The sequence below is a fragment of the Mandrillus leucophaeus genome, unplaced genomic scaffold, assembly GCF_000951045.1.
Source record: "Mandrillus leucophaeus isolate KB7577 unplaced genomic scaffold, Mleu.le_1.0 Scaffold135, whole genome shotgun sequence".
NCBI lineage: Eukaryota > Metazoa > Chordata > Mammalia > Primates > Cercopithecidae > Mandrillus > Mandrillus leucophaeus.
The window spans coordinates 1,056,554-1,067,210 of NW_012101310.1; the positions used below are offsets into that span (position 1 = coordinate 1,056,554).

The 10,657-nt window shown below is 41.2% G+C and overlaps 1 protein-coding gene across 1 annotated transcript in view; it reads right to left on the reverse strand.

The window, feature by feature from the left end:
- STX8 (syntaxin 8) overlaps positions 1-10,657 on the reverse strand; it is a 406,185-nt gene that overhangs the window by 304,951 nt on the left and 90,577 nt on the right. The window contains exon 5 of the mRNA XM_011973154.1: positions 3,291-3,415. Within this exon, the coding sequence (XP_011828544.1) occupies positions 3,291-3,415 (125 nt within the window). The remainder of the gene's footprint in view (positions 1-3,290; positions 3,416-10,657) is intronic.

Consider the following 10,657-nt stretch of genomic DNA (forward strand, 5'->3'; position numbering starts at 1 on the left):
CAAAAAAAAAAAAAAAAAAAAAAAAAAAAAAAAAAAAAAAACCATATAATTTTTACTTGCAAATTAAAAATTGTTTTAAATTTAGAAAGTCATACAGCTAACTATATGACTCAGTCATTCCACTTGTAGGTATTTACCTCAGGAAAAAAATGCAAATTTATGTCCATACAAAGACTTATACATGAATGCAAATAGCAGCTTTCTTTGTAACAGCCAAAAACTGAAAACCACCCAAATATTAATCAACAGGTGAATGGATACACAGATTGAGGTAAATCCACACAATGGAATACAAATCTACAATGTAAGAGTGAAACGCAGGCCAGGCATGGTGGCTCACGCCTATAATCCCAGCACTTTGGGAGGCTGAGTCGGGTGGATCGCTTGAGGTCAGGAGTTCAAGACCAGCCTGGCCAACATGGTGAAACCCCATCTCTACTAAAAATACAAAACTTAGCTGGGCATGGTGGTACTCGCCTGTAGTCCCAGCTACTCAGGAGGCTGAGGCAGGAGAATGGCGTGAACCTGGGAGGCGGAGCTTGCAGTGAGCAGACACCGCACCACTGCACTCCAGCCTGGGTGACACAGCGAGACTCCATCTCAAAAACAAACAAAAACCAACAAAACATGATGAGCTATCACCTCACACCTGTCAGAATGGCTATGATGAAAAAGAAAAAAGATAAGTGCTGGCAAGAATGTGGAGAAAAGGGAATCCGTGCACACTGTTGGTGAGGATGTAAATTTACTGCAGCCATTATGGAAAATAGTATGGAGGTTCTTCAAAAAAATTAAAAGTGATCCCAGCAGTCCCACTGCTGGGATTTGTAGGCAAAGAAAACCAGACAAATACCACATGATCTCACTTATACGTGGAATCTGAAAAAGGTGAACTCAGAGAAGCAGAGAGCAGAGGAGTGGTTACCAAGCCCTGGGGGTTGGGGGAGAGATGAGGAGACGTGGGTCACAGAATACAAAATTTCAGTTAGACAGAAAGAATAAGCTCAAAAGATCTACTGTACAATAGGGTGACTAATATGCTTAAACACTGCTAAGAGAGTAGATTTGAAGTGTTCTCACCACAAATAAATATGCATGTGAGCTAATACACAAGTTAATTAGATTGACTTGCCCATTCTACTATGTATACATATATTCGAAGCAACATGTTGCAAACCATATAATTTGGCCGGGCGCGGTGGCTCAAGCCTGTAATCCCAGCACTTTGGGAGGCCGAGACGGGCGGATCACGAGGTCAGGAGATCGAGACCATCCTGGCTAACACGGTGAAACCCCGTCTCTACTAAAAAAATACAAAAAACTAGCCGGGCGAGGAGGCGGGCGCCTGTAGTCCCAGCTACTCGGGAGGCTGAGGCAGGAGAATGGCGTGAACCTGGGAGGCGGAGCTTGCAGTGAGCTGAGATCCGGCCACTGCACTCCAGCTGGACGACAGAGCAAGACTCCGTCTCAAAAAAAAAAAAGAAAAAAAAAAAAAAAAAAAATAGAAACTAATTTATAGTGACAAAAAGCAGTTCAGCAGTTGTCTGAGCATGGCGGGGAGGAACAATAGGAAGAATTACAAAGAGGCATGAAGAAAACTTTTGGGAGTAACGATTAGGTTCATTATTTTTATTGTAGTGATGGTTTCACAGGCATATATGCATGTCAAAGCTTATCAAATCATATACTTCAAACATGGGCCATTTATGATCACATCAACTATATTTCAATAAAGCTGATTTTAGATTTATTTTCTCCTCCTCCTCCTCCTCCCTCTTCCTTTTTATTTGTTAATTTTTTTAAAGATGGGATTTTACTATGTTACCTAGGCTAGTGTCAAACTCCTCCACTCAAGCCATCCTGTCACCTTGGCCTCCCAAAGTGTCAGGAGTACAGGCGTGTGCCACCAGGCCTGGCAATAAAGCTGATTTTAAAAAGCAGAATTACAAAGAATAATATAGCTGTACATACTGACATTTTATAAAGTTCATAACACATACTAAGTCTTTTTTTTTTTTCTTTGAGCTGAAGTCTCACTCTGTCATCCAGGCTGGAGTGCAGTGGCACGCTATATCAGTTCACTGCAACCTCTGCCTCCTGGGTTCAAGTGATTCTCCTGCCTCAGGCTTCCAAGTAGCTGAGTTTACAGGTGCGTGCCACCACACGCGGCTAATTATTTTATTTTTAGTAGAGACTGGGTGTCACCATATTGGCCAGGCTGGTCTCTAACTCCTGATCTCAGGTGATCCACCCGCCTTGGCCTCCCAAAGTGCTGGGATTGCAGGCGTGAGCCACCACACCCAGCCGACACATACTAAGTTTTAAAAAGGTGTGGAATTATATATATATGGAGAGAGCTAACTATCTCATGATTCCATTTACGTAAAATAAGCATATTTATATTGAATATACGTATGTGAATATATACAAAAGGTCTAAGGAAATACGTATTAATCCGTTTCCAGTTTGAGATTGGAGAACCAATATGGAGGGCTTTCATCTTATACATTCCTATATTGTTTACACTTTGTATAACAATCATGCATTACTTCTGAAATTTTACAAATATAAGAAAGTTTAAAAAAAAAAAAAAAGTAAAAAAGCCACAGGGCAAAAGATAAAAAAGAAAAGCCAAATTGACATATTTTATAACAACAACCACCAAAAAATGGAGTCTTGAGTTTGGAGATTAATTCCCAGTCGTGAAGCTAAAGCACAGAGCATAGGCATCAAATTCACTCGGACTTCGACTCAGATCTGCTGTCTCTGCTGTTGCCCAATGGAAAGTCACCACTTCCATGAGCCACCGAGATGAGTGACAGCAACTGTCTATTCCTCAGGTATCCTGAGGCACACGCCAAACGCTTTAAAGAACCAGCAGTTTTCACTCCAATTTTCAATGGGGATGAGGAACAATCAAGGTTCCAGTAAAAAATCTGGTGGTCGGGCGCAGTGGCTCACGCCTGTAATCCCAGCACTTTGGGAGGCCAAGGTGGGAGGATCATGAGGTCAGGAGATCAAGACCATCCTGGCTAATAGGGTGAAACCTTGTCTCGACTAAAAAAATACAAAAAATTAGCCAGGCATGGTGGCACGCGCCTGTAATCCCAGCCTCTCGGAAGACTGCGGCAGGAGAATCGTTTGAACCCAAGAGGTGGAGGTTGCAGTGAGCCAAGATCACGCCACTGCACTCCAGCCTGGGTGAGAGAGCAAGATTCTGTCTCAAAAAAAAAAAAAAAAAAAAATTCTGGCAAGGTTTCTGAGCCCACACTCCTCAGGGTATTTGGTACCTTGGATAATTTTCTGCTGCTGTTGCCGGATTTCATCAAAACCCAAGCCTCTGGTCTCCTCTGGCTCCTCAAAGAGCCAAGGGTTGGGTGCTCCTCGCTTAGCCTCTTCACTCATCAGGCTGGACCTAGAGAACAATATTAAACGATATTGATGTATCTCAAAACATGCAGCTCAAATGCAAATTACTCCCACCAAGTGCAGAGGTGGCCAGCCTTGAATGCTTTGAAAATTCAATTCAAACACAATTTATTGCATCCTGAGTTTATGCCAGGAACTGTATTCAGTGCTGGAAGAGATACAGGGATGAATGAGGCACAAGCTTGGTCCTCAGAATTACAGCCTGTTATAGAGATGATGAGAGAACATAATATTTGTACTAATCCTCTAAGAAATGTTTGAGTTAATAATCCTAAGAGAAGTTGGTAATAAATGAGGTTCTTAAATTTCAAAAACAGAAGGCTGAACAGTAGCCTTTTTATTAGGACAAAGTTTGTCTCGGAGGCTATGTGACCCCAAAGGTACAAATATTATTTCTCAAGCAGATACAATGTTGCGACTACAGATTACAATGTTGTTGTTGTTTTCTTTTTTTTTTTAAAAAAAAGACCATATAATTTCCCATTAAAGGATATTTGGAGCCAGGCGTAGTGACTCATGCCTGTAATCCCAACAATCTGGGAGGCCGAGGCGGGCAGATCACCTGAAGTCAGGAGTTCCAGACCACCCTGGCCAACACGATGAAACCCTGTCTCTAATAAACACAAAAACAATTAGCCAGGCTTGGCGGCGGGCGTCTGTAATCCCAGCTACTTGGGTGGCTGAGGCAGGAGAACTGCTTGAACTGGGAGGCAGAGGTTGCAGTGAGCCAATATAGCGCCACTGCACTGCAGCCTGGGTAGCAGAGCAAGACTCTGTCTCAAAAAAAAAAAAAAAAGGAGTATTTGATTGCTCACAGACACAGGCAGGGTTTCAATACCAATTTTGTGACTTTAATGTAGCATTCATAACAGAATAAACACATTCTGATTTGTCAATCTTAACCTTACTCCCTCTAATAATCCATGTGCCCTTTCTGCACCAGATCAGTTGGTCTCGCTACCTAAGGATCAGGAAACACATGATTTCCACCTCAGTCCCCATATTTTCAGGATTTTCCTCCTCTCAAGTAGCTCCTCTCCTCTCCCTGCCTGTCCACATTCTGTCCAAGCTGAGAAGATCATCTTGTCCAGGACACCACCTTCTGACCACTTCAACGAAGAGATGAACATTCACTTTAGAGCTCTCATCAGATTCATGAAAAATCATAGAATAAATGGTGGGTGGGACATCAGCAAGATGGCTGATTAGAGGCACCTGGTGCTCACCTGCCCCCCACTTTCTTACAGAAGGACAAAGGCAATGAATAAACAGCTAAATGAATAAACAGCTAAGATTTAACTTCAGTGTGGGAAAGCACTGGACTGCAGTGGGGAAGTGGAGAGGCCCCTGTGGTGATTGAAAGTCTAGAAGGGCAGCATGAAGCCCCCAGCCTCCGTGGCCCCATCTCTTCCACCAGGATTGGGTAGGCCTGGACATATGAGGGCCTTCTCCCTGTGAGGAAAAGGTAAGCAGGAGATTTCCACCTGCCTCCACTGCCACAGCAAACACCTACCGTCCCTACTACAGGAGGATCCCCCAGTCCTTGCAAGTTCTGAGCCCAGTTTGGAGAGCTGCTGGGAATTCGTACAGTTGCACTGCCCCAGATTAGGCGTACACCCCACTCCCCACCCACCCCATGAGCCAAGTTACTACAGCATGGTGCCATCTTCAGACCACAGCTCCCTCTGGAGTGTGCCCTCCTCTTGGGGCCAGTAGCCACTGCACCTTTCCAGCACTGGGACTCCATCTTCATGCCACCAAACCTACACAGGTGGCTGAACTCCACACCCCAGGTCCCAGGAATGGCTGTGACTCTGGTCCTGCACTGAAGGAAAACCACCATCCTCACTTTCAGCCACAGAAACAGTCCCACCCAGGGCAAACCCACTCTCGAGCCAACCAAACTGCTGTGTACCCTCCTGCAAGCAGAAGGCCCTGTGCAACTGACAGGCTAGCAGAGTGACTACACTCCTGCATCCAGGATCTGTGAAACAGTCGGGCAGTGCAGCCCCCTACAGACATGCCCCCAGCCTACCGAAAGGCTCCACACCTCAATCAGGGCCTGAGAAACAACCCTGCAGGATGCCCCTGGCAGACATAACCCCAAGCCAGCCAAGTAGCCCTATGTCCACATCCCAGGCCTGAAAAACAGCCCACGGGTCACCCCCAGCAGCAACTCCCCTAGGCCAGCTGAGCAGCCCCGTGTTCACATCCCAGGTCTGAGATGCAACTCCTCAGGCCACTCACGGCAGACATGCCCAGAGGGCTGTCAAGCAGCCTTATGCCCACTTCTCATGCCTGAAAAATAGCCCTGTGGGCTGTCCACAGCAGGCATTCCCCCCAGGAGAGCTGAGCAGCAGTGTGCCCATGTCCCGGACCTGAGAAACAGTCCAACAGGCCACCTCTGGCAGGCATACTCCCAGACTGGCCAAGCAACCAAGCAACTGTGCCCTCAGCCAGAGTAAGGAAACCAACCCCAACCCCAGCAAGTGAGACCCCAAGTTGAACAACCCACCATGTGAATGCATGCATCGTTGACCTGACAAATAGCCCAGTGAGCACATCCCTGGCAAAGTCATGCCACCACCACCACAAAGCCTCTCAGCTGAGGCCACTGAGACACTCACAAACATCACTAGCATGGATTACAGTTGAAGAAACTACACAAAAACTACACTACTATGCCCACCTGGAACCAAAACCAATGCATCCCACTAAACCAACACCCCAAGATCCATTCATATGAATATTTCTTTCCCTGCAAAACCTACTGCATAGAATTGGAAGAAGCAACAATTCCACCAGATGCATAGAAATCAACATAGGGATACATCGAACATGAAAAAGTAAGGAAACATGACACCTCCAAAGGAATACAATAATTCCTGTGTAATAGACCCCAATGATAGAGAAATATACAAAATGACAGAAAAAGAATTCAAAATAGTAATGTTACAGTGAGATACAAGATAACAGAGCTAGACGATTTGATGAAATCAGGAAAACAATTCATGACTTGAATAAGAAATTCAACAAGAAGATAAATACCATAAAAAAGAACAAAATAGGTATCCTAGAGTAGAATAATTCAATGAATAAACAAATACAAGCTAAAAGCTTTACCAAAAGAATAGACCAAGCAGAATTTTATTTATTTATTTATTTATTTATTTATTTAGAGACAGGTTCTCACTGTCACCCAGGCTGGAGTGCAGTGGCATTATCTCAGCTCACTGCAACCTCCACCTCCAGGGTGTGCCATCACATCCGGCTAATTTTTGTATTTTTTGGTAGAGATGGGGTTTCACCATGTTAGCCAGGTTGGTATCAAACTCCTAACCTCAAGTGATCAGCCTGCCTTGGCCTCCCAAAGTGCCAGGATTACAGGTGTGAGCCACCATGAGTGGCTGAATTTTTGAACTTGAAGACAGACCTTGTGAAATAACACAGAAAAATGGAAAAAGAAAAAAGTAAAATGAAATGAAGAAAGCCTACATAATTCAGGGGACACCATTAAGTGAACATTCACATTGTAGGTGTTCCAGAAAGACAAAAGAAGGGGAAATGTACAGAAAACACTGAATGAAATAGTAGCTGAAAACTTCCCAAGTCTTGGGAGCTTCCAGATCCAGGAAGCCAAAAGAATCCCAAATAGATTCCATTCAAACAGGACCCCTCTTAGGCACATTAGAGTCAAACTATCAAAAGTCAAAGACAAAGAATTCTAAAAACAGCAAGAGAAGGACTGGGTGCAGTGGCTCATGCCTGTAATCCCAGTACTTTGGGAGACCGAGGCAGGCAGATCACGATGTCAGGAGTTCAAGACCAGCCTGGCCAACATGGTGAAACTCTCTCTCTACTAAAAATACAAAAAAATAGCTGGGTGTGGTGGCAGGTGCCTGTAATCTCAGCTACTCAGGAGGCTGAGGCAGGAGAATCACTTGAACCCAAGAAGCGGAGGTTACAGTGAGCTGAGACCACGCCACTGCAATCCAGCCTGGGCAACAGAGCAAGACTCCATCTCAAAAACAAACAAATAACAACAACAACAAAAACAGCAAGAGAAAAGCATCAAATCACCTATGAGGAAATTCCCATTAGACTAATAGCAGATTTCTCAGCAGAAATCTTACCAATCAAGAGAGAATAGGATTTTATGTTCAAAGCACTAAAAGAAAAAAAAAAAAATCTGCCAACCAAGAATATTACATGTAGCAAAGATATCTTCCAGAAATGAAAGAGAAATAAAATCTTTCACAGACAAGCAAAAACGAAGGTAATCCATCACCACTAGACCAGTCTTGTAAGAAATGCTCAAGGGAGTACTATACTTGGAAGTGAAAAGATCATAACAGCCATTATAAAAACATGTGACACTATAAAACTCATGGGTGGAGCCAAAATACTAAGGAAAACCAGAAAGAAAGAAATCAAGCCGTATCACTTCAGAACACTACCCAACCACAAAAATAAACAATAAGACGAAGTAAGGAACAAAGGATATACAAAACAACCAGAAATCAATAAAATGACAAGATAAGTCCTCACCTATTAATAATAACCTTGAATGTAAGTGAATTAAATAACTCATTAAAAGACATAGACTGGATAACTAGATTAAAAAACAACAACAACAACAAAAAACAAGACTAGACTCAACTATATGCTGCCTAAAAGAAACTCACCTGACCTACAGACACACACAGACTGAATGAAAGCAAAGGTATGGAAAAAGATATTCTATGCAAACGAAAACCAAAGGTAAGCAGGAGTAGCTGTACTTGTATCAGACAAAACAGACTTCAAGTCAAAAGTTGTGAAATTAGACAAAGAATGACATTACATAATAATAAGGGGATCAATTCAACAAGAGAATATAACAACTGTAAATATATACACATTCAATACCAGAGCACTCAGATACATAAAGCAAACATTATTAGCTCTAAAAGGAGAGAGAGACTCAAATAGTGTAATCGCTGGGGATCCTAACATCTCACTCTCAGCACTGGACAGATTATTCAGACAGACTACACCACAGAACAAACAGACCTAACAGACATTTACAGAACATTTCAAGCAACAGCTACAGAAAATACATTCTTGTCAACAGCACACAGAACATTCACTAGGACTGACCATATGTTAGGACACAAAACAAGTCTCAAAAATTTTTTTAGACTTTGAAATTGAAATCACACTATCTTATTTAACCACAGTGGAAAATATCAATAACAAGAGGAACATGCAAAATGGTACAAATACATGGAAATTAAACAACATACTCTTGAACAGCCAACGAGTGAAGGACAAAATTAAGAATGGAATTTTAAAATTCCTTAAAGTAAATGAAAATAGAGGCACAACATACCGCAACCTATGGGACACAGCAAAAGTAGTACTATGAGGCAACTGTATAACAATAAAGGCCTACGATAAAAAACTAGAAAGATTTCAAATAACCTAATAATGTATCTCAAGGAAACTAGGAAAGCAAGAATAAACCAAACCCAAAATTAGTAAAGGAAAGAAATAATAAAGATCAGAGGAGAAATAAATGAAATTGAAATAAAAAATGTATTTAAAAAACCAACAAAATAAAAGTTGGTTTTGTGTAAAGATAAAATTGAGAAACCATTAGCTAGACTAAGAAAAAAAGAGATGTGACTCAAACAAATAAAATCAGACAAGAAAAAGGGGACATCACAATGGATGCCACAGAAATACAAAGAATCATTACAGGATACTACGAACAACTCTACACCAATAAATTCAAAAACCTAGAGGAAATGGATAAATTTCTGGACACATACAACCTACCAAGACTGAACCAAGAAGACATGTTTCTTTAAAACCTGAACAGAGCAATAACAAGTAATGAGTTTGAATCAATAATATAAAATCTGCCAACAAAGAAAAGTCCAGGACTAAATGGCTTTCATACTGAATTCTACCAAACCTTTAAAGAAAAATGCATACCAATTCTTCTCAAACTATTCCAAAAAATCAAAGGGGAGGGTATTCTACCTAATTCATTCTAAGAGGCTAGAATAACGCTGATATCAAAAGCAGATGAGAATACAACAGAAAAAGAAAAGTACAGGACAATATCCCTGATGAATATACACACAAAAAATCCTCAACGGAATGCTAGCAAATCAAATCCAACAATACATCACAAAGATAATATACTATGATCAAGTGGAATTTATCCCAGGAATGCAAGGATGGGTCAACATACACAAATCAATAAATGTGATACATCACATCAACTATAAAGGACAAAACCCATATGATAATCTCAATAGATGCAGAAAAAATATTTGATAAAATTCAACATCTCAATTAAAAACTCTCAATAAATTAAGTATCGAAGGAAAGTACCTCAACACAATAAAGGCCATATATGACAAACCCACAGCTAACATCATATAGAAAAGGTGAAAGCTTTCCCTCTGAGAACTAGAAGACAAGGATGCCCACTCTCATCACTCTTACTCAACACAGTACTGGAAGTCTCAGCCATGGTAATCAGACAAAAGAAAGTAATAAATGGCATTCAAATTGGAAAGGAGAAAGTCAAATTGTTTCTGTTTGCGGAAAACATGATCTTATAGAGACAAAAGCCTAAAAACTACCAAAAAGAAAAAAAACCTCTTAGAACTGATACACAAATTCAGTAAAGTTGCAGGATACAAAATCAACATACGAAAATACGAAAGTGGTGTTTCTATAAATAATGAACTAGTTGAAAAAGAAATCAAGAAGACAATCTCATTTACAATAGCAATCCCCCCCCAAAATTACCTAGGAATAAATTTAACCAAGGAGGTGAAAGATCTCCAAAACAAAAACTACAAAACACTGATGAAAGAAATTGAAGAGGATACAGACAAAGGGAAAGGTATTTCATGCTCATGGATTGGAAGAATTAATATTGTTAAAATGACTATACTACCCAACGCAAGCTACAGATTCAATGCAATCTCTATCAAAATACCAATAACATTCTTCACAGCAATAGAAAAAAGAAAAATCTTAAAAGTCTGCATGGAACCACAAAAGACCCTGAAGAGCCAAAGCGATCCTAAGCAAAAAGAACAAAGCTGGAGGCATCACACTACCAGACTTCAAAATATACTACAAAGCTGTAGTAATGTACTACAATGCTGTTTTTATGGTACTGACATAAAAACACACACACAGACCAACGGAACAGAATACAGAA